The sequence below is a fragment of the Microcebus murinus genome, chromosome 1 (genome assembly GCF_040939455.1).
Source record: "Microcebus murinus isolate Inina chromosome 1, M.murinus_Inina_mat1.0, whole genome shotgun sequence".
NCBI lineage: Eukaryota > Metazoa > Chordata > Mammalia > Primates > Cheirogaleidae > Microcebus > Microcebus murinus.
The window spans coordinates 69,690,316-69,714,970 of record NC_134104.1 but is presented as its reverse complement, the minus strand read 5'-3'; the positions used below and the strand labels follow the sequence as shown (position 1 = coordinate 69,714,970).

Genomic DNA, 24,655 nt, shown 5'->3' with positions numbered 1-24,655 from the left:
AAAAATAAATAAAATTAAAAAAGCCAAGCTGGATTTTAACACACTTTGCCTGAGGCACAACCCCCAAGCCCTAGCTGCCTACAGAGTCCAGCCAGGCCAGGGAATGCGGGGCGCACGGTTCATCAGTGTCGACCGTACTTCCCTGACAGCCTGCAACCGTTTCAGATACACCCACAAAAGGGAAGCACGTATAGACCCACTTAGGGACAGTTTATAAAGCAGTTTCACATGTATGATTTCAATCATGTGAGGTGATCAAAGCACAAGTTTCCAGCCCCAATTGGAAGGTCAGGAAAGAGAGGCAGAGAGAGGACCTGCAGTTGAAAGAGACTTGAGAAATACTCGCACGTTGCTTATGGGCATGTAGAATGGTACGGCCATTCTGGAGAAGTTTGGCAATGCTTCATAAAACAAAACATAACTATCATAGACCCAGCTACTGTACCTTCAGGCATTTATGTTCACACAAAAACTTGTGCAGAAATGTCATAGCAGCTTTATTCACAATGGCACCAAAACTGGGAATAACCCAGATGTCCTTAAATGGGTGAAGAGTTAAGCAAACTGTGGTACATCCCTATCATGACTACTACTCAGAAATAAAAAGAATAAATTATTGATACATGAAATAACTGGAATGAAGTCCCTGAGAATTGTGTTCAGTGAAAAAAGGCCTATCCCAAAAGGTTACAAACTCCATGGTTCCATTTATATAACATTTTGAAATGACAAAAGCATAGAAATGAGGGTGGCTATAGAGGACAACATGAAGGACCCTTGTGGGGAGGAAATGTTCTGTACTTGACTGCACTAATGTCAATATCCTGGTGTCATATTACAGGTTTGCAAGATGTCACCACTAGGGGAACATGAGCAAAGGACCTCTGTATTCTTTCTTCCAACTACATGGTAATCTACAATTATCTCACAATTATAAGTTTAATTTAAAAGAAAGAGAAAGAAAGACTCAAGAGTCAAGCAAGTGAAACATGTAGCCCTTGTCTGGATCCTGATTTGAATAAACCTATAAAAACACATAGTGAAACAACTGAAGAATGCATGGATATTAGATAATAATGAGGCATTATTGTTGATTTTTTAAGATGTAATAGATACTGTGTTTATAGAAAAAAGTACTTATCGGTCTGAGATACCTATCAAAGTATTTAAGAATAAAATCATAATATGATATCTGGTATTTGCGTTGAAATAACCCAAGTCAGAGGGAGAAGGCAGAGGGTGGGAGCAGAGGTAAAGCACAGCAGGCCACGAGTTGTAGCTATTGCAGCTGGGCGAGCAGTGCATGGGAGCTCATCTATGCTTTCCTCTCCGCTTGGTGAATATTTGAAATTTTCCATAATAAAAGTGGAGAGAGGGGGAAAAATGACCCTGAGAGTTTAGTGCCTTGCCATCTAAGAGAAAGAGACAGAGCTTTGACCTGGGTCTTCAGACTTCTTCACCACAGGCTGAGCCAGCCCTTTCTGGAAGAGCCACTGAGGGCAGAGCCCACAACCGAGCTGGTAAGGAGCTTCCTCTGGCAGCCTGCCAGGTGGCACGCAGGTCTAAGGTGCACTGGGGTGGCCAGGCCCATGGATCCCAAGTTGCTGCTCTCTAATCGGTGTATGGGGTTCAAAGCAGGCTCACACACAGCTGGTAGTACCATGGATGGAGGCCACTTGGCCTGTGAGACCCCACGTTCATCAGAGATGCCACATTGGACTGGGCAGGAGGGCTCCAGGAAAGAGCAAATCCTGCCCTCCTTCAATAGAAGATTTAGAGGTTCTCAGAGGACAGGCAGCAGAGAAACAGTGCAACCATCCCATCCAGGTTGGAAAATGGGACTGACAAATGAGCTTCCTTGTCTTCTGTTATACACAGATGGCCTACCTTGTACATGAGGGCCAACACACTAAGGAAAACAGGCAGGCCTTGCTCAAATGCCACATCCTTCTCAAAACCTTCCCCAAATTCCTTAGCCAAGGGTACACTCTCCTTTGCATTCCCACAGCTCTGTGCTGAACCCCCTTGTATCAGCTACCTACTGCTACATAACAAGTTAGCCCAAAACTTAGCAGCTGCAAACAACAAACATTTATTATCTCAGTTTCTGAGACAATTCAGGCACAGTTTAGCTGAATGCCTCTGGTTTGCAAACTGCAATCAAGGTGCTGGCCAGGGCTGCAGTCATCTCAAGGCTCAACTGCATAAGGACTCGATTCCATGCTCACTCGGGTAGCTGCTGTTGGACAAAGATAGCAGTTCCTCACCATGCAAGCCTGTGCACAGGGCAGCTCAGCACATGGCAGCTGGGTTCCTCCAGAGCAAGGGCTCTGAGAGAGAGCTAAGGGAACAGGTACCCAAGATGGAAGCCACAGCCTTTTGTAACATAATCTCAGAAATGACAGGCTATCGCTTTTGCCAATTCTATTTTTTTTTTTTTATTTATTTATTTATTTATTTATTTATTTATTTATTTATTTATTTTTAGACAGAGTCTCGCTTTGTTGCCCAGGCTAGAGTGAGTGCTGTGGAGTCAGCCTAGCTCACAGCAACCTCAAACTCCTGGGCTCAAGCAATCCTCCTGCCTCAGCCTCCCAAGTAGCTGGGACTACAGGCATGTGCCAGCATGCCCGGCTAATTTTTTCTATATATATTAGTTGGCCAATTAATTTTTTTCAATTTATAGTAGAGACGGGGTCTCGCTCTTGCTCAGGCTGGTTTCGAACTCCTGACCTTGAGCAATCCGCCCACCTCGGCCTCCCAGAGTGCTAGCATTAGAGGCGTGAGCCACCCGCGCCTGGCCTGCTTTTGCCAATTCTACTCATTAGAAGCAACTCACTGAGTCTAGCCTACACTCAGGAAAGGGATCCTGCCAGGGCATGAATCCCAGGAGGCAGGGATCACTGAAGACATCTCAAGAGTCTAAAACAACCCCCTGTGGAGCTGGTATTTGTATACTACCCATTTCTTTCTTTCTTGTATGACAGATACTTGTGCATTTATGTAAATGCCTAACTCCCCCACTATAAAATGAGGGGAAACCACATCTGAGCCATGTCTTTTCCCCTCTCCTATGCCTGCTCTGCATGTGAGGGCAGTACCCCACCCCAGCTCCCACACCCTTGCTGAAGAGGCAGGCCCGGGGGGCTGGGTGTGGTACCACACGGTCCCACCTGCTCCGTCCCAGCTGACTGGACCAATGACAAAAAAAAAAAATCAGCAATTCATGACCTATAGGCTGGCGGGATCGTCCTCTTTCAAGACCTGAAATGGAAAATAATACCAAGAGATGATGCCCGTTATGGGGAAGTTATAAAACCAAAACCCCACGCATGCTTCAGTTCTGTAGGAACAGAAAAAACACATTTTTAAAAAGCAGTTGTAGAGAGGAGAAATTACGGAAGCGCAGAGAGAAGCAACGATAGCACTGGAGAGAAAGAAAGGGGATCACCCAAACAAACAGGTCCCAGAGCCCAAATTCCAGTTCCAGCCTCTCCCTAATAATCCCTCTTTGATTGAGCGGACTTGCCTGAGTCTCACCCTCTCATGAGGGCGGGTGGTGGAGGGGGGAGAACAGGAAGGGCGGGGACAGAGAGAGCACCTAGAGCTCCGAACACCCCTGGCAGGAGGTCTGTGCGAGGTCCGGCTACCAAATCATAATCAATTCCCTCTTATCCCAGGTGGTGGGAACCCCCCAAATTTCATAGGTCTTTGATTGATGACCATAATGGACAAAACTTATTATGTCATAGATGATGCTCTTAAAAAATCAATATTGAGGGCAGGACAACAGCGCCTACGCCAGGGCCCTGCACTCTTCGCTGGAGAGGAGAGGCCGAGGATAAGAGCTGGCGAAGACAGCCGACGCCCCCGACTGAGAGCCAGGAACGTAAAGGAGGATCTTGGAAAGAGAAAAGGCAGAATCTAATGGAGGAGACCAGAGCAGGAGATGCGACTGTTCTCCAATCTGGCGACTATTTTCATCAGCTTAGGAAGAGATTCTGGCATTAAACTAGTAGAAAGTGGTCTCTGCCATGTTACTATTTTTAGCATTTTGTGACAAACTGGCTCAGCTGTCCCTCTTCAGAACAAAAGAACTCCAGTGCTTCCAAATTGCTCCATTGAAGCTGCCAGAAAACAGTTTTCACTGAAGTCACTGGACGCATGTTTATAACCTTTGTTCAGTGTTTATTCAGATGTTCTCACTCAGGCAAGTTCTTGAATGTCTATTTTTTCCTTTGCTTTTTTCAGACGAGAACCCTGTGGCACCTCACGCCACACCAAACCCCGAGGCTGAGAGCATCGCCTGCCACCCCCGGAAATCAGAGTCCACGTGCCTCCTCAAGGCTCAAGAAATGGCCCCTCCAGAAAATTCGGACTCCCGGTTGTGACTAACCCACAGGGAACATTCACGCTCTGTGGAATGTATCAGAAGCTGCCGGGTTTCATCCCCAGACGGCTCTCTAACGGGCCTCAGGAAAAGGGCCGAGGCAGTCAGTTGGCTCTATCATATTGAGGTGACCTCCACGATAAAGTAGTTCGGGAGAAACTCCCCAAAAAATGCATTCATCTAATTCACTTGACAAATATTTGCCGAGTGCCTGCTGTGTAGGCATTGGTAACACAGCCAGAACGAAACACACAACCTCCTGCTCTCAGGGGGCTGACGCCTCAGTGGGGCAGAGAGACGATCAACAGAAAAAGCCAAATGCATTCCCTATCCGATGACAACTGGCACCGTGAACAAACACAGAGCAGCCAGGGCCTGGGCACTCCGTGGGGGAGGAGAACAGGCTCGCACAGGGTGGGCAGGGCAGGCCCGGCTGAGGAGGTGATGTCCAGTGTCCGCACAAAGAGCTGAAGGGGGGGAGAGAGCCAGCCAAGGGACACCCCTGGGGAGAGGGCAGCAGGGAAACGAGCAGAAGCCTGGGCTGCCCCCAACCTGCAGCAGCTCCGTCACAGCCTGCAGAGAGGGCCTCAGGCCCAGGGGCCACACGCCAATGCCTGCAAGCCTTGCAGGAAGACCAGAACCCAGGAGCCTCGAGAACAGAACGGGCAGCTTACGGGTACACTGCCGCTTAAAACCCCCATGAGGATGATAAAATGACCACACAGTGCATTCTCTATGGCCAGAGGCAGCCTGTCTGCAGCCCTGTTCCTTATCCAACCCCTCAATCTACAGGTGAGGACCTGCTACATGAGGAGGGAAAAACTTTGCCCTTGGGCTTGAGGAATGGTGGTGACAGAGTTAAAATCTGATCAGCTGCACCTGGTGTGGCCTCCCAGGGCCGCACGGAACAGGCCTGCTTCCCCTTTCCCAGCACAGCCCTTCAGAAGAGAGTGAGTCTTCCCTGGTGTGTAGACCCGGTTTCCCCAGGGATCAACAGCAAGATCCCTCTCTAGGTCACGCCTCTCTGGAGCCGTCACTGGCCAGTGCTGCAAGCGTGCTCCAGCCACAGTGTGCAGCCAGACACGCACCTGGGGAACCTTCCTGATGCTTCTGGGTCCAAAGTAAACACCAGGCATATACAAAGCTATTTCAGATTCACTCAGGAAGTAGTCGTGGTATAAACAACCAATAAGTGAACAATTAAGATGTCACCCTCAACTGCATGCTCTACTAACTTTGCTGCAGGGGCAGGAAAGACAGATAGAAAGCGCCTCTCTCTGAAAGTGGAGGCTTTCTTGCCCTAACCCCCACCCCAAGAGGGAGACCTACTTACACCAATGTTATGTAGTTCCCTTATTTTAGGGTAGCATTACTTTTTTTCTGGAGACAGGGTCTTGCTTCATCACCAGGCTGGAGTGTGGCAGTGGCATCGTCATAGCTCACTGCAACCTCAAACTCCTGCTCAAGCGATCCTCCTGCCTCGGCCTCCCAAGTAGCTGGGACCACAGGCTCATACCACTGTGCCCAGCTACTTTTTCTACTTTTTGTAGAGACAGGGTCTCCCTCTTGCTCAGGCTGATCTTGAACCTTGGCCTTAGGGCACCATTTCTTAAAGTGAGTTCTGTGGAACAAACCTCTCTCAGAATGTGAATAGGCATTCCTCAAAAAGACATTCTGGGCCAGTGTGGTGGCTCATACCTACAATCCTAGCACTCTGGGAGGCCAAGGGAGGAGGATTGCTTGAAGCCAGGAGTTCAAGACCAGTCTCAGCAATGTAGCAAGACCTCATCTCTACTAAAAATATAAATTAACCAAGCCTGGCAACATCAGCCTGTAGTCTCAGCTACTCTGGAGGCTGAGGCAGGAGGATCGCTTGAGCCCAGGAGTTTGAGGCTGCAGTGAGCTATGATGACACCACTGCACTCTAGCCCAGGCAACAGAGCAAGACCTGGTCTCAAAAACAAAAACAAACAAAAAAAGGCATTCTGTTGTTGATCATGTTTAAGAAATGCTGAGTTGCACAAAGTTAAACTTTTAATTACTGCAGCACTTATCAGAGCTTTAGATTTGCTGATAATGTACTTGGCCCTCCAAGTGGAAAAGTCCTAATATAATACTATCTCTTACCAAGCACTAGTGCCAGGCACTAGGACTCCTCACACACTCTCAATAGTCCTGATCACAACCCCATGAGGTTTGTACAATCACTATCCCTGTTCTTCAAAGAATCTGTGGCTCAGAGAAGTTAGGCTGTTCATTCAAGATCTATGTTAGGAGTTAGGAGGGTTTTAGGCAATACCAGATGTTATTTTGGCCGGAGAAGTTAGAGATAGCCTAGTGACCCCTCTTCCCAAGAGAGTGTCTGAGACTTTATACACTGGAGGGGCAACGGCAGATGGGAAATTCAAGCACCACTTTATTATCAGCTGGGATGCGACAAAGAACTAGAGAAAACTAGAGTAAACCATGTTAGAGAATGTGTCTTGGGCTCAGTGTTAGCAGGGCCTCACCCTCCTCCAGCCCAGAGAACACAAGGGCTAGAGGAAAGAGAAGAAAACCGAGCCCTGCCCCCAGCCCTGATCAGGCTAGCCCCATTTCAGCTCACTTTCCTGCCTCAGGACTAAGAAGAAAACTCCAGAAGGAGGAAAGCCATGCTTGTGCACGTGACCTTCTTCTACCCAGTGACCATGCCCACTAGTGACCAGGGTCCTGGAATCAGGTTCTATTTCGCCCTCTCTGGGGCAGGAGTGGGGGTGGGGGGTCTCCCTCTCTCCTACATCAGACAGCCAGGACAGTAAGGGGCAGAGGGAGGACTCACTCCCAGGCCTGCTGACCCCCCATGTACACAGTAAACCACCTCGAGCCCGTCTAGCCTCAGGCCACTTCACCCTGAAGCAAGCGAAGGCCACAGGACTAACCATGGGAACTGGCACCTGCCACCAGCACTGTGCACAGCAAGGATCTCAGAGACGGGAAACCATTTCCATGCAGCACCGAGGCGCGGAGGAGGCCCCTGGTGTCTGCTTTCTCCTGGTACTGGGGAAGGGGTAGAGAGGAGGCCATGCAGGGACCTCCAACCCTGGCCCACCACTCCCCGGGTGCCAGAAGGCACACCCGTCCCCTTGCAGGACCCTCCCACTGGGGACACGGCTGCCTCGTGAAGGCTAATTAAAATTGATTATAGAAGTTTCCTGATTTGGTTTCAGACTGAGCAAAGTAATGAAGTTCTATAAGCCAGCCTTAAAAGCTGCCTCTGTTTTATGAAATTGATATGGAAGAACAGCAGAGAACACTAAAGACCTCCCATGGTGGTGAGTAAAAGTACAAAAAGCACAGAACAAAGAAATCGAAACTGAATATGGCTTTTACCACATTTGTCGAATTTTACTTAGGGGAAAAAAAAGATTGAATTTTAAAGGCTTTCTGTGACAGGCCGCACACCGATCTCCGTGTTTCAGGACATGAATGAGTGAGTGAGTGAGTGAGAGCTGCCAGTCTGGGTGTCCCAGGTGGGTTCCACCGCGCAGGCCTGCAGCCCCACCCCCGCTCCCCCCCAGCTCTGCCCGCCTGTCCCATCCAAACCACTGACCCAAAGCAGGCCCAGGAATGTCCTCACGGAGTCCAGTCTGCCTGCGGCCTCAGGACAGCAAGGCCCCTGTGACAGACGCTGAACAAAGACTCAGGCTGTAATCCTAGCTCTCTGGGAGGCTAAGACGGGCAGATCCTTTGAGCTCAGGAGTTCAAAACCAACCTGAGCAAGAGCGAGACCCCGTCTCTACTATAAATAAAAAGAAATTAATTGGCCAACTAATATATATAGAAAAAATTAGCCGGGCATGGTGGTGTATGCCTGTAGTCCCAGCTACTTGGGAGGCTGAGGCAGGAGGATTGCTTGAGCCCAGGAGTTTGAGGTTGCTGTGAGCCAGGCTGACGCCACGGCACTCACTCTAGCCTGGGCAACAAAGCGAAGACTCTGTCTCAAAAAAAAAAGACTCAGGCTGGTGGCACCCACGATGGTGGGGTCAGGGCTGGGAGCAGGACCAGGCCACCCCAGCCCGTCACCTGCTGGCTCTGCCATTCTGTCCTACAATGTGAGCATCACGCTAGGCTTCAAGAGGTTCCCCTGGACAGAGGAGGCTGAGGCCCAAATCCTACATCTTCAGGGATTTTACCACAGTTTACAATTGCCTCATGTTTTCACTCACAGAGAGCTGGAGCTGGTGGTAGTAATAATCACACGCTATGACTGTAGACTTCAGGAACCCTGATTCTGGGAGTGGGTGGAAAAGGTTAGGGAAGCATTTTTAGCTGCATTACTCCATTCCTGGCTCACATAACCCTGAGAAGAAGAGGATGGACATTCTCACCTGCAGGGCAAAAGGTAATATGTCTTGCAAAGAGTTTCCCTTAAAAGCTCTTTCCAAAAGGCAAAAGTGGGTGGTCTAAGAGTCTGCAAATAATTCTAGCCCCACACCCTTTGGTGTCATGCTTGAAGGCACGACTCATCATTGCCACCAAAACAGCTCATGACAATCACTGCGCACTCGAGATATGCCATGCTGTTCCGGGCATCACATGCAGTCAGTCCTATACTGTCCCATCTTACAGATGAGGAGACTGAGATCCAGCGAGGAGACAAGCTGGCACTTAGGCCGTCTGCCGCGCTCCAGGCATTGCCCTAAGCTCGTTACGTATACTAACTCATTTAACTCTCGTAACAGCCCCATGAGATATGAAAGGTTGTTGTCTCCATTTTATAATTGAGAAAACCAAGGCATAGAGAAATTGAGTAACTTGGCCAGAGTCTCACAGCTAATCAGTGATGGGGCTGCCGTGACCCCAGACACGCTGGCTCCAGGGCCCACACTCTTAACCGCTGCACCATATGGCCTCTTTGAAGTCACTTCCCAAGGTCACAAACCCAGTGAGTCACAGTGCTGCACTTTGCACCCAGCTCTGTCCCAGCCTGAGCCCAAAGCCCTGCTCTCTCTGACATCCCCACTCCCCTTCCAGCTATGCCTGGCTGACTTGGCATTGCCTGTAGACATGGAGATCAAGGGACCGTCAGACTCGGCCATGTACTGACCATGCGGTAAAACGTTCCCATCATCTGGAATGGTGAGGCAGTCCTTCAGAATCTCTGGGCTCCCACAGCACATGGATAGTGGCACTTGCAAGAGGGTAGACACTACCAGCAGGATGCATGGGATGGGCCTCAGCAGTGGCCATGTGTCCTTTGAGAAGGGACTGTGCACATTCTTCAGGTGTGGACCGCATGCACATAGTGACCAAGTGTAGAGTGTAGAAATGGGGGGAAAGAGTAACTTTACAGTGGAGAAGCCTGACAAACACCACCTCAGCCAGCCGCTCAAGGTCAACATCAACACTGATAAATCACACACCCTTGATATGATGTCATGTATTTTTGATATGATGTGATGAAAATGGCACTTTACCTCTGTGGTCTTCCTCCCCAAAACCCATCACCCCAGTCTAATGATGAGAAGAACATTAGACAAATCCTAACTGGGAGACACTTTGTAAAATACCTGACCAGTACTTCTCAAAACTGTTAAGGTCATCAGAAACAAGGCAAGTTGGAGAAATATCATAATCAAGAGAAGCCTACAGAGACACAACAACCAAATGTGGTATCTTGGAAGGGATCCTGGAACAAGAGAAAGACCTAGGTTGCAACTAAAGAAATCTGGAAAAAAAAAAGTGAAATTCAGTGAATAATAATATGTCTGTATTGGTTTATTAATTGTTACAAATGTACCACCTCTCTGGGCAGGGTACCCAACCCAGCGCTCCTAACTAGGTACTGGTTTTCTCAGGTGGCAAGTGGGAGAAACATTGATTGGTGATCTGAGGGGTTCCTGGGCAGCTGAAGGGGTTCCTAGGCAGCCACACTTGGGAACCACTGCTTTAGGGGCATCTGACCTGAGGAAACACCAGCATGCAGTAATAATAATAATAATAATCAACATGTCACTATTCATTGAAAGTTTTCCCACACTGACCTCTCCTCACAACAGCCCTAGAACCAAGGTAGAAAAGGCAAAACCATCCCCACTCAAAAATATAAAAGCCAAGGCTGGAGAGGAGTAAGGTATGGGGAAACTGAGCTCTGACGCCTCTACCATGCCCACTGGCTCCTCCTCACACCGGGCAAAAGCTCTGCTCTTTCTCTAGGATTATGTGGCCTGTGTCTACTTTCTCTCCCTGTTTAAGCTTTGCCTCACGTGGGGCAAATTGGGTTTTTTCCACTCACCCCAAAGCACCAGGCATAGGGCTCAGGCACAACTGGCCTCAAATTTTGGTGGATTGACTCTAGGGTGAAGAGAAACAAGCTTCTATAAGTGCTAACCCCACTGCACTGTCTCAGAGGCCAGGCCTGGATGATTAAGCAACACAGCAGGGCAGCCCTCAGCCCAGCCCAGGCAGGAGCAGGGGCAGTCGTGGTGCACCAGGCGAGAGCACCCGTCTGTGGCAGCACAGCTAGGACACAGGCCTGGGGCCTGGTCCCTGCTCGGTCAGGCCCTCTCTGCCCTGCTCTGCCAGGCTCACTGTCCCCTCTGCCTGAACCACTCTCTCCCCACTATTTCTACCTAATGAAACTTTATCCACCCTGCAAAGCCCACCTCAAGTGCCACCTTCCCCGTGAAGCCTTCCTCCTTCCTGCCAAATGCCTGTGACTTGTCCTCTTCTGAAACCCTCAGCATCGTGTGGCTCTTCACTGCATTAGCCCTAATTGCTGGACCACAGCACTCAGCCCACTCGACACAAGTCCACGCAGCAGCAGCCCAGCAAACATCTCTGAGACACCTAGAGTGGCCAGCGCCATGTCATGCAAGCAGCAGCCCTTGGCAAAGAACGTCTATTGACAAAGGGTTTACCACAGGACGGTAGGGCCTTCCAGAGTACATGGGGGCACTGGAAAGTTCCAGGGAAAGTCCCAGGGGAACGCACCACAGTCACAGACCACGAACCATAGTACCACAGCCCATGTCGCTAGCCAAGAGCTTCTCGAGCCGTGTGACACAGCAGAGGGAAGCTGGCAGTCCTTGAAGAGCTGCTCTCCACTTCCTCCAGCTCCAGGGGAGCAAAAAATGTTCTCTTTTCCATTGCTTAAGATGCTTCCAATGGTGACAAACCAAACACCATGGACAGGAGAAGATAAAAGCCCCGTGAACGTGAGTGAGGAGCGGAGAGTGTGTGTGTGGAGGGCATACAGGCAGGAAAGTGTGGGCATAGGACCGGCCAGCCAGCTGCACATGGCCCCGTGAACAAGAAATGAAAAGAAAAACAAGCTCTGGCCAAAATCAGAGCCAACGTGTCTTGCCTGGCAGGGCTCCTTCATTCCTCCGGAAGCTCTGTCTCTGCAGACATGGTTCCAGGCGGTGCTGCTCGAGGGGGACAGTCAGGGTGCAATGCACAGGGTTGACTACCCTAACCCTGTCCCACTCAGGCCCCCTCTGCAAGGCAACAGCAGAGGCCAAGAAGAGAGCGAGGAGGCTGAGCTCTGTGAGTTGCAAAGGGCTACAAGGGTACAAGAGACTGGACACCCCGCCTGGACAGCATAATGGGCAAAGGTCCCAGGATCAGAACCCCGAACTCCCGAACTCAGAGGAGTGCCTAGCCTCCAGTTCCTCACTTTCCTTTCCTGTCAAGTGAGGGAAGCAACTGTCTCAAAGCTCGTATGTGGCTGCCTGAGGTCCATGTGAGAGATCAGACGCCAACGGGCTTGCAAAACCATATCGGATCTCACCGGTACAAGCTGAGACACTGGCTGGGCATGGCCATGTGACATACCTTGGCTTTGTAAGGACCACCTCTGGGCCAGTAATGCCACCCTTGGGGAGCTATCATAAGGAAAGACTCCTAATCAGAGAGAATAATCATTATGTAAGTGACAAGCATCTAGCTAGCTGAGAACATGGAAATGATAAAGTGAACGAAGGCTCATCTACTCTGTGGAATCATTCGAAAAATTTTCAAAAACTGTAATTACACAGAAAATGGTGATATGCACCAGTAACTGCAAAAATCACGATACAGCTTCACTTGTACCATTTCTTTCATTTTTCTGTTTAAATGAAGGTTCAATTTCCTATCTTGATATATAAAAAAGACTCGCTGATTTGAATATATCACATAATTCCTACTTTGACTAAATTTTTAAAAAGCTACATGTTGGGAATATGCTAGAAGAAGATAAACAATTAACAGTGATGATGTTTATACAGTAGCAAAGAGATAACTTCTTTCTATTTCAATGTCATTTTCAGATATTCTTTTATGAATAACTGTTACTTTTAAAATAGAAAAAGAAGTAAACATTTTAAAAGTAGTTTAGGCACAGAAGGGTGACACTTATGCTACAGGAGGGGGAAGGGGAGGGGTGAAGACACAGAAATCATCGGGATTTCTGGGGCAAACAGCAGACAGGCCCTGGTGAGACATAACTCCGAGGGGCACAGGCCTGTCTGACCCAGCCTTCCTGGGTAGGGCCAGGCTCCATTCTCACTTTCCTGAAGAAAAAAAAAAAAATGGATGCCATGAAAGCAGAAAAATGACCAAAGTAACAAAGATACAGCAATTACACTGGAACAAAACCATCAACCACAGCACAAAGCAACAGTCAACTCTAAGATTAAAAAAAAAAAAAAAAAAAAAAAAATCAATACAAAAAAGGCAGCAATAAAGAATCAAGACAAACTCAAGACAGCACTAATGATGACTGGAAATAAAGTGTCCCTCCGAAAATGGCAGGAGTTCCAAGTGATCTGCCCAGTAGGAGCTCCGAGAGGCTGCCAAGCGCCGTGCAGCAGCCAGACTTCCTGGCAGAACACGCTCCAGACGCCACTGGATCCGCAAGGACTGCTCATTTAATTTTATGACTATCAAATTTTAGTAACTCCTAATAACTCTTTTCTTAGGAAGCAGATCTTGGGCATCTGTAAAAATAAATCTCTGAAAGCACATTACCATTCACCTAAAGAACCCAAGAAACACTGGGTGTTTGAGTCTGCCCAAGGCACATCCACACAACTCCTTCCCCACCTCCATACACAGCCTCTCGGAGGGCCAGGGCCACGCCTGGAGGGATGCCAATGATCTAATCTATCTGCTGCATCCACTGCAAGGCCCCGGCAGAAGCCTTTTCTCTGCAGACCTCACCCCCTTGAGCGGTGCCAAGCTATCGGGCAGGGCTCATCAGAGAGGGCCAGAGCACCCTCCTGGAGCAGTTCTCCTGCTGGAAAGCTGAAGGAGAGGCAGCGGGAGCCCAACTCTTCTCATCTGTCCTGCACAATTCACTGCCTGGCTCTCCTATACTGTGAGGCAGCAGTATCTTCTCTTCCCTGGCAAACCAAAGGAGCTGTATTTCACCTCCCTCTGGGCACCCCCATCATAATGTGACCTAGAGTTCAGCACAAGTCGACAGGGACCTGCTAGCTGACAGAGAGAGAGAGAGGGGGGAGGGAGGTCAGGCACACCTCCCCCAGAATTCCTGTGTCCTTTGGCAGTTCTTCAGCCACAGCATTTCAAAGCCAATCATGCAAGCGGGACAATAGGACTGGTTGGTCCCCAAAGGCTCATCTCATTGAGCCATTTCAAATTTGTTTAGCCATGGAAGCCTTTGACCAAATATATCCTATGCCGAAGCCTGATAATATACAGTAGATCAAGACAGATGGCCAGGATGGGGTGGGGGTGGGAGAGAGAGGTGGGATGAGGGTAGAACTCCACTATGCCAGCTCCCAAGAACTATAGAAACCCCTAGGGCTGTGGTCCCCAACTCCTGGTCCAAAGCCTGTTAGGAACCAGGCTGCACAGCAGGAGGTGAGTGGCAGGAAGGCAAGAAAGTGAAGCTTCGTCTGTATTTGCAGCTGCTCCCCATCGCTTGCATCACCACCTGAGCTCTGCCCCCTGTCAGATCAGCAGTGGCATTCGAATATCTACGGAGCGCGAACCCTACTGTAAATTGCGCATGCGAGGGATCTAGGTTGTGAGCTCCTTATGAGAATCTAATGCCTGATGACCTGGGGTGGAGCTGAGGCGGTGATGCTAGCGACGGGAGGCTGCAAATACAGATTATCATTAGCAGAGAGGTTTGACTGCGCAATAAATGCAATGTGCCTGAATCATCCCCAAACCTTCCCACCCCTGTCCTGGTCCATGGAAAAATTGTCTTCCATAAAACCAGTCCCTGGTGCCAAAAAGGTTGGGTCTGCTGCCCTAGGGTATTCCCATCAGCCCTGGGCTCTTCAGAATACAAGCTGAGACAGCTCACTGGTGCAGGGTGCAGTCCTTCATTTTACAGGTGGGGAAACTGAGGCCAAGAGAGACCAAGTGGCTTAGCCAAAGGCACGTGAGTAGTTAGTGGCAGAGCTGAGACCAGCAGCTACATCTGTCTTCCCCCTAATGTCTAAAAGAGAAGCAACCTCCTCTAGTCTGAGCCACCCACAGTTCTGCACTGGGCCTGCCCAGAGAGGTCCCATATGGGCCCCCTGACGGGGCAGATGTAACTGCTATTTGTAGAAGAAGGACTCCACGCCAGAGGCTCAAACCCAAGCTCTGCCACTTAAGTGGCTGTGTAACCCTGGCAGGTCACGCAAGTCCTCAGTCAGCACCACCTGTAACAGGATGGGCGGGAGGGCTTGGTGAGCCAACAGAGCCGCTCCTGGCTCTCTGCAAAGGATCCCAAGTGCAAGCGCTTCTGCCTGTGCCCTTCGGCGAGCTCATCTCTTCTCTCCCTCAAGCTTCTGCTCAGTGAAGGCCCCCAAGCCTTTGCCTTCAACTAAGAGAACACTTAGAGGCCTCCGGGGTGCTGGAACTTGTCTATGGCGACAAAGAGCCAGCCAGAACGGGTGGCCCGCTTTTCCTTGAGGTAGGACAACCTGCCAATAGGAAGCGAGCTTCAACTTTCAACACTGAGTTCCTGGTTCACCAGGCCCCTCCTCTTTCACTTTTGGTCTGCTGGGCCAAACAGCAGGACTCCCCCAAATGGCCTGGCTGTCCCCTGGGCTATCAGGGCCTGCCTGGTCTGAAAACTGTTCAGATAATAGCCACAGTTCAGATAACTGCTACCCCAAAGCCCTGAACACCCCTTCTCACCCCTAAGAGGCTCAGATCACGGTCCACTGTGGCCAGAAACTGGGCAGTATCCACAGCTCCAGACCAATTAGGGGTCACCGGGAGGAGAAGCCAGAAGCCAGGCACACGCCACAGCTGCACCTCTCCTTTCCCAGAAGGACAGAAACCCAAAAAAGCCTCTTAATTGTGCATCAGAGTTTCACATAAACTCCTACTTGGTCATAATTTGTACCGTTTACATCTACATTTGATATTTCAAAATTGGGTAAGTACAGGTTCAAACTAGAAAGAATAGGATCACAAATTCTGATGCAGAATCATCTAGTGCAAACTGCCATTTTTCAAGTAAGCAAACTAAGTCGGGGAGCCAGGGGGGAGGGTGGACGGAGCCAGGAGGAAGCCACACTGAGAAGCACATACTGCACAACTCACACTGTCCTCGTAGAGGGCCCCAGGAGCTACGCAACCCAGGGCCCTGCCCCTGCTTCTCTGTGTGGGACGCTCCCTCGCCCTGTCTTTCACGCTTCAGGGGAGCCCTTCCCTCTGACACAGGGCCCCAGCAGTGTGGAGCCAGGCAAGTGGATGCAAAAGCTAAACATGCAGAAGCTATTGCTCCTGGGAGCCCGGGTTACCTTTGGGCATGATCTGATGCATGGCGATCGAGAGGAAGAAGATGGAGTCGCTGTAGTAGGTCCCTGAGCCAGCACTGAAGTGCTTCTGCATGGCCTCCACGACGGGGAAGAGCTTGTCCGTCAGCACAGCGACATCATGGAAGATGACCTGCAGCAGGGCACAAGAAAACCACAGGATTCAGCAAATCAGCTCTTGCCCTGAGCTCAAGACCCAACTCATACCTGGGCCCAGGAGCAGGAGCAGACAGCGCCTCTCCAGGGCCCATGGGCAGGGATGAGGGTGCGGGTGGCAACGGAGAGTTAGAGAAACAAGGAATAAGGTCCAGGCTGCGCAGAGGCTGGCCGTTGGGACAGGGACAGCAGGCATGCTGAGGGGGAGGTGCAGCAGAAGAGGAGTGGGAGGGAGGACAGGGAGCAAGCACAGTCTCTAGTCTGCTTTCTGCTCTTGAACTTCAAGCTAGCCACGCTGAAGGTAGAAACCAGGTTAAAGCATCTGGTCCTGGAACTCAGTATCTTCAGCATGTCTGGGTGGCTCCAGGTGTCACCAGGCATCGCCGCCCCCTGGTGGCCACTTCATGTGTCCACAGGCCAGGCAGACACCCATCTCCACCTCCCTGATCCAAGAGTGGGAACAAGAGAGGATCTGGCCACCAGAAAATGGGACGTAGAAAATGCTCTATGTGGCAAGAAACTCATCCTCTCACTCAACCAGCCTTTCTAGAGCGTTCCAGACACTCTGGGGGTGCTAAGAAGTCAGAAGGATAAGGAATAACCAGGTACCATTTTCTGCAAAGCCCTCAGAAGCCTAGAGGTGCCCCCAGCTGCTGCTCAGAGCTTTGGGGTTTACGAAACACTCACACAAGCATACTGATCTCTCGGACTCCAGGGAGGCAGACGTCACCGTCACAGCCTCCAAAGAGCAAACTAGAGAGAAGACTCATAAGCCACATGTCCCCGAAGTCACAGAGCTAATAAGGGCAGTCAGAACCTGGCCCTGGGTCCCGATTCCCAGACCCACGTCTTTCCACCACAGTCGTATCCTCGTTCCTTAGCAGTGGCCAACAGAGCAGGGAGACATCCGCCATTAGAGTAGACAAGAGTGCTAACAAGCCCTGGTTAGTTTTCCTTGTTGGACACTATTCCAGAAGCTCAGAAGTGTAGCCCCCGACCCACATGCTGCTCACGTGTCTTGGGAGTCTTTCCTGTTGCTCCACCTGTCGCCACAGCATCTCGGTCACTCCCCTGCACACGAGAGGCCCTCAAGCCAGGAGCCTGGGCGTTCCTCCTCCTGCCTCCAGAGTGCCCCGTGCCCTTAAGAGCTCTGCGAGTGACCACCCTCCACCCTGGTAGCTGCAGGACAGGACAAGCCTGCCAGGTTGCCACCTGGGGCTCAACCACTACCACACCTGCTCTGAAGAACCCACCTGAACACCGACCAGCAGCAAAAGGTGAAGCTGTGAGAACCCCCTAACTGGCCTGATGACCTGTCACTGGCCCTGCCCTCAGGATACAGGGCAGATGTGGGCAGTGCCCAAGAAGCTCTCTACCAGGTGGGCTCTGCCCTGCCGCTTACCTCTGCCCTTTCCGCCAACCCTCCCGCCCAGTCCCGCCCTGTCCACTTTCCCCAGTTTTGGTTCTGCTTTTGGCCTGTATGTCCCTTATTTCTCATATTTGTTATACATATATCTCTTATTATCTTATTTCTCTTATATTTCTCTTTAACCTACATTTATTTCTCTTAGCTCATGTAAGCCTTTGCTTTTCTCCTTAGTTTTCGTTAAATTTCTCAAACACTATGAAACTTAGAAAAACTTTTATCTGGCATTGGTCCTCATCATTCCGTAAAACATGTTTTATGTAATCTTTAAATCTTTTCTCTCCTTATAAAAGCCTTTTAAAAACTTCTTGACATTTCTCTTCTAATGTACAGTTTTCCTTTTCCTTTTTCTGGCTGCTTTTTTTCTTTTCTTTTTTCTTTTTTGTGGCCTCTCAGCCTCAGATAGAGAATCCAGACTAGTTCTCTCGCCCCTCACACCATGCTCCCTCTAGGCCCTGCCCCTGTGCTTCCCTGACAGGTTTCCCTCCAGAGAGCCTCTATTGTACCTCTAGAGTCATTACCAAATATACAGATTCATCTTTCTTGCTCCTTGGTTTCACAACCTCTGGTGGCCCCTCCCTGCCCTCAGGTACAATCTAAATTTCCAAGGCTCTGGCGACCTCTCCTGCCCTGTCCTCCTCTTGGGACTAGGCAGAACAGAGCCAGGCAGCCCTGCTCCTGCCAGCCACACCTGTATATCCTTATATATCTGCACTTGCCGTTCCCATCGATTGCAACTCCCTCTCACCGCCCCCATCTTCCTGGGGAACTCTCATTCAGTTTTTGTTTGTTTTTTTTTTGAGACAGAGTCTCACTCTGCTGCCCAGGCTAGAGTGAGTGCTGTGGCATCAGCCTAGCTCACAGCAACCTCAATCTCCTGAGCTCAAGCAATCCTTCTGCCTCAGACTCCCGAGTAGATGGGACTACAGGCATGTGCCACCATGCCCAGTTAATTTTTTCTATATATTTTTAGTTATCCAGCTAATTTCTTTCTATTTTTAGTATAGATAAGGGTCTCACTCTTGCTTAGGCTGGTCTTGAACTCCTAACCCTGAGTGATCATCCCACCTTGGACTCCCAGAGTGCTAAGATTACAGGTGTGAGCCACCACACCCATCTCCATTCAGTCTTCAGCCCTCCTTGCCAGCCCCCCCCCAATTCACAATGCCCTTCCTGCACCCCAAATCACACAGGGGCTCCACTCACCATCCAACTCACTTTTCAGGGCTCTGTTCCTACATCGGCTGGATGGGGCACTCCAGAGGCTGTGACTGCTCCAGGCCTTGTATCCAGCCCCTGGCCACATGACAGGCCATCAATACAGCTTTGCTAAACTAAGTGAACTGCACCTTTGGCAAGTTACTAAACCTCTCTGAGCCTCAATTTCTTCATGTGTATTATAGCAATGACAACACCTACCTCCAAGTGTCTGTTAGGGTGATCTGAGACAGGCACCCAGCCAGGGCTTGCAGCACTGCACTTACTCCTGAGTGTGAGCGCCCTGCCCTCTCCCCCTCCTCACAGATCAGTCTTTACTCATGAGCCAGCCTTTCCCTCTGAGCCCCATTACTCCCACAAACCATCACTGGGAGCTGGAATTAGGCAAGAAGCTAGAAGCTGACAAGAGGGTTCTCACAGAAGCAGAAGCCACTGTACTCATTATAAAGAGGAAAAATGGGGCTGCTGCAGCCCAAGCAGGGGAGATAAAGAGGTAGCAGCAGCCAGCTCACTCCCCTCCCGGCCCCATCTCACCCCAAAGCTGCACAGGAGACAACGGCGTCCCATCAGCATTAATGGATTTACGAGGACAAACTGTACTCAGTACATTGTTCCAAATGCTGTACTGCGAAGCCTGCTCCAGTGAATGTTTAATATAATAAATCAAATCAAAGATAAATTAATAAGTTTCATGGAATACACTCTGTGCAGCAAGAAGCAAACCACAGATACTGCACAAGTGTGAATCAAAACGGCCATAGCTCCCAGAGTATAAAACAGGTTTGCAAACCGTGATCTCTCCAAGAACAGGGTGGAGTCTGACGTACCCTAGAGCCCCAGCCCAGACCAGGCTCCGGTGCCTGGCAGGAGGCAACAGGCAAGAGTGAAGAGAGCAGAGGAGAGGGAGGCAGGGGACAGAAAGTCCCTTAAGTCTCCCACCTCAGGGGCTATGGGAAGAATTGCCATATGACCTAGGAAACCAGGAGTATAAGGCAACTCCCACATTGAAGGCAAGATTCCAAACACTGGTCTACACCAACTTGAATATAAGATTTTTGGGGATGTAGCCAAAAAGTCAAATCACTATTTTTAAGTTTTATTAATTTATTTACATATACATATTTAAAATAAAAATCCAGTTAATTATAAGATTCTATTGTTCCCACACCCAGCTTAAAATAATTTTTTTCAAACCCTTCATATGCATCAACAGTAACGACTTTATCAACCCTAGAGTCAAGCTGAGTGACCCTCACCAGCTGTTTGAGATGTGTTGGGTACATTTCCTTGCGCATTTATGTAGGGTTCTGTCATGGGAAATGTTACCCCGACCTGCAAGAATCTGTGTTCACATCATTAAAGCAGTTGTTCTTTCCCATCAGCCTATAATCATATATTTACAGCCAATTACTAATCTTCCTTTCCTTAGTGATTTTTAAGGCTTGTTACAATATTCCACAGTTATAATTAGGAGGTCAGACCCCCGCCTAGGCCCCCCCCCAGAATAATAATTAAGTCTGTGTTAAATTTCTTTGCCTCCTTTTATTTTTAATTAATTTTCTGAAGTAACTTTTAGAAGCATTCAAATTCAGTCATGAATGAGGATTTTTCTAGGCTAAGGTGTCCTCAAATGGGACTTTGTTGTTCAAAATAAAGCATGTAAGTGAGAGTGCGCTGTGCCATATAAGAGACTTTAGGAAGACTCAACTCTCTTGAGAAGGACGATTTGGGGAGGGGGAGAGAGGGAAAGCTTGCCTCATATTCTACCATGCGCAGCACATTCTCGACACTTCCAACACAGGTGGCAGAAGCAACCAGCCATGGCAGAGCCTGGGGCCAGGCAGGAGCAGTCCTGAAGAGCCAGGCCACCGCTCCTGAGTGCTCGGTGGGGACACAACGCCACGCCAACATGTTCCCATCGTCTGCAACTCCCTCTCACCGCCCCCATCTTCGCCTTTGCGAAAGCTGCTAGAGAAAACTCATTTATCGCCGGGCCTGCGCTACTGGGAGGCCCGTCACAGCCGTGCTCCTGGAGCCAGGATGGGAGGCGGTGAGGGCTGGCTCTGAGCACGAGAAGATGCCGGGTTTCCAGGAAAGCCCAGGGCCTGCCTGAAGAACAGCAGCTCCTCCAGCCACAGACAGCAGTGCCGCAGGTCAGCCAGAGGTGGAGAGGCAGCCAGCATCCCCGCCCCAAGCTCAGCCAGAGACCGTCCCACGCAGAGTTGTTGGAGGGGAGGATGACGGTGCGAAACCTACCCAAATCCACCATTTCTGGCACACCCCACAATGCCGAATCCATCCACTACAGGAGCGACCAAGAGGTTTCAGCTTGTCCTGAACACTGGTTAGGAGGGGCTCTGCAGCACATCTGGACTCAGCAAGAAAGCATGCCACCATCAACATGGATGTCCACCAGCGGGCTGGCACGCATGCCTCCCATGTGGTTAGCACCCCAGCTCAGTGGGCATCTAGTTTGGGCTGGAATCACTCCAGTGACAGGGAGTCAGTGCCTCCTGAGACTCAAGAGGCAGAGTGGCATGTTATGAAAAGCACAGTCCAGGGTTCAGGTGCTAAGATGCCACCTCATTGCCTGGCAACCCTGGTCAAAATACTTAAACACCCTAGCTTGTCTGCAAAATGAGGAAGCATCGCAGTGCCTGTGTCACAGGGCTCTTTGAGGAATGTAGCAGGAGCTTGGTAAAAGAGAGGTGACACTGTTACTACCCCATTCCAATACAGGTAGAATTTTTTCCATACAAGAATACCTAGATTTGAGAAAAGAATACATTCTGTATTTACATCGTCCCAAGATATTATAGACACTAATCGCTGCTGCCTGGCTCTGCCCTGCTCTGGCTGGAAGGGGGTCCAGGCCCTCCCTCCTGCTATACTCAGCCCACGCCTTGACCCCACCTCTGCTGGGGGCTGCCCAGGGCCCACCCAGAAGGTTCCTTCCACACTCTGCATGCTTTACACGGAGTACCTATTTGCAAACCATAATTCTAAAGTTACCAAAACAATCCAACCGTACAGGTAGATTAAACACAATTCTGAATGAAGAGGTCTTAATTTATCAGAAAAAAAGTCACTAAGTGTGGACATCCCAGTTGGAAAGAACATCTTCCCAAGCCAGTCCTCTGCTCTCAGGCATCCTCCAGCCTGGCGGGAACCAGGGAAGGCCTGAAGAAGCAGGGAAGGTCTTTCAGGGACTGACAAGTACTTGGCACATTCCCAAAGAGCAGCTGTTCAGGCCTTCTCAGAGCAAGGGCAAGTCCCATGATGGCCTTGTCCCCCCTTCAGGACAAATGGGGGCAAGCATCACAGGATGACTTGCTCTGAGGGTGGTGGGCAGGGACAGAGTGGGCCCCACCTCCACCTCCCCTGAGGCTGGTCAACTCCCACAAACACATTACTAATCTGTGTGATCTTAGTATCAGTTCCAACAAGAATTGGAGGAATAACAATTTTCTGGGGGGAAAAGAGGTTTTCTCATTGACCCACACTATGAATGTGAAGGTATATTTCCATGAGGGAAAGAAAGTCTGCTAACAGACTGGCAGTCTTTCAATCCCACGAACATGCCAAACACCGCAGGGCCTTTGCACTGGCTATTCCTTCTATTCACACCACTCTCCCCCAGAATCTTCTCGTGCCTGGATCCCTCTAGCCATTCAGATATCAAGTCAGATGTCACCTGCTGGAGAGCTTCCCTCACCCCCCACCAACACACACACACACACACAACCAGTCCTGGCTATTCCATTACGAGATTCATTTTCTCCGTAACATTTATATTTTTACGTGTCTTGTCATTTATCACCTGTCTTCCCCAGCTCCCATCCAGCCTGTAAGGCACCATGAGGCAGGACCTTGCTGTCTTATTCACTGCCCTGTACCCAGCTCCCAGCCCAGCGCTTCCGTGCAGTGAGGCTTGGCAGAGGTTTGCTGCAGACCAGAATGAGCAAGCAAACGGGCAGAGATAAAAGCATCCAGAGGGGAGGGATGATGTTACACCTGTTCCAGGATTCAGAGCGGTGGCCCTGCAGGACCAGCTCCCAGGAAGACCTGAGAATACCCCAGATCTCCCACTGGGCACGCCATGTGCTCCCCATCTCCATCCCAGCCCTTACCCACAAGAGAGAAACTTCTTCCACATGGGACTTACGCTAAACCTTCAGGAACATGGGGCTTCTTTTCAGCTTTACCCTGCTGGGTGGAACGTCCAGTAGACCCAGGCTGCAATACCTCACTTCGTCAGTAGGAGCCATTGCCTAAATTTTGGACCCAACCTGTAAGCTGCTTCAGAATAACTATGTCCTATTTTTAAATTTTAAGTCTGAAATTATATCAAAGGTGTTTCCTTAAATGAAGTTTTCCTGGACTAGGGAGAGATAGACAAATAGCTGAGTAAGATCCATTGAGCTCTTTTTTTAAATCACAAATCAGTCCTAAAAACATCATCGTCATCATCGGTGGCTGTATGCTGTCCCCTCCAGTAACTTTAACTCACTTCGAAAATAAAGATCTCCTAGGATAAGTGAACAATGCTCTGGATTTGTTAGTATCAAATGGAAAAGGTAAAGATAATAATGATTTTTGTGAGAAAAGAAAAAGACAGATGCACAGGTTGGGCCTCTCCCTAATGTGACTTTTATCACTTCTGTGGATGTCCTACATAGAATGTAATTTTGTCAGCCAGAACCACAGCAGTGAAGAGGAAAAAAGAAGCCCGTCCATCTAATTTCTAAAGTCATTTCCAATACCTATTCTCTTGACTCACTGTGCTAATAGTTCAAAAGCTACAGTCCCCCGCGCCCCTCAGCCTCACTGCAGGGCGTCCAGTAGTTATAGCATACCTGTCTGCTCCCACCCACCCTCATCTCCAACCCACTCTCACCGCACCTGCAGGAGTTTCCAAGCGACCCAGACCCATAATATTCTGGGACTCCTGCAAGACTGCCAACATTTTAGCAGAAATGGGCTGTATTCCAGTTGTGCAAACCCTTGATATGCCCAGGGCACGGTGGGACAGGAGGAAACAAACGTGACAGAGACAGGCCCACCAGATGGTGGGTGACCAAGAACCAAACAATACCAGCAGGGTGACGAGTCTCCAGCAAGCCTCGAGCCTCGCCTGCATCACCAGCAGGCTGATTGTGGGTCAGAGGGTCTCCAGCTTCAGTGTGTACAGGCTCTCACAGGGGGAAATGCAGAGCCCCAGAGATTCTGAGACAGAATCTGGGGTGAAGCTCAGGAATCTTCATTTAAAACCCACCTCCAAGTGATGCTCCTTTGGTGGCCCCCAGACACTTTGAGATGGGAGGTGACAGGTGACCCTATTCAACTCAATGCCAGTTAGACTGCCCCAGTACTGGGTGAGTTCAGCTCTTGAAATCACACTGCAGGGAAGCCAGGGGTAAATTCTAGAGTATCCAGAGGAAAAGACCCAGGTAGCAAGAGGTCCCAAAACCATTGAATCTGGGCGGCAGCTGGAGGAGCTATGGGTGCTTGCCCTGGCTGGGGAGGGACAAGGCAGAGAGGACACCACTGTCTCACACGCGTGCCGATTCATGCCCTTCAGCTGCTCCACCTAGTCCAGGCATGTCTTCACCAGGATTTATTCTCCTATCTATGATAAAGAGAGGATAAATGGCTGAGATAAACCCCCTTCCCTCTTTGAAAACCTCAATTTTCTTTTGACTCAGGAGCTAGTAACAG

General features: G+C 49.8%; 1 protein-coding gene across 1 annotated transcript in view; it reads right to left on the bottom strand.

Moving 5' to 3' along the window:
• The window catches only part of XXYLT1 (xyloside xylosyltransferase 1), a 163,208-nt gene that overhangs the window by 116,914 nt on the left and 21,639 nt on the right, over positions 1 to 24,655 (bottom strand). The window contains exon 2 of the mRNA XM_012780277.3: positions 16,123 to 16,270. Within this exon, the coding sequence (XP_012635731.1) occupies positions 16,123 to 16,270 (148 nt within the window). The remainder of the gene's footprint in view (positions 1 to 16,122; positions 16,271 to 24,655) is intronic.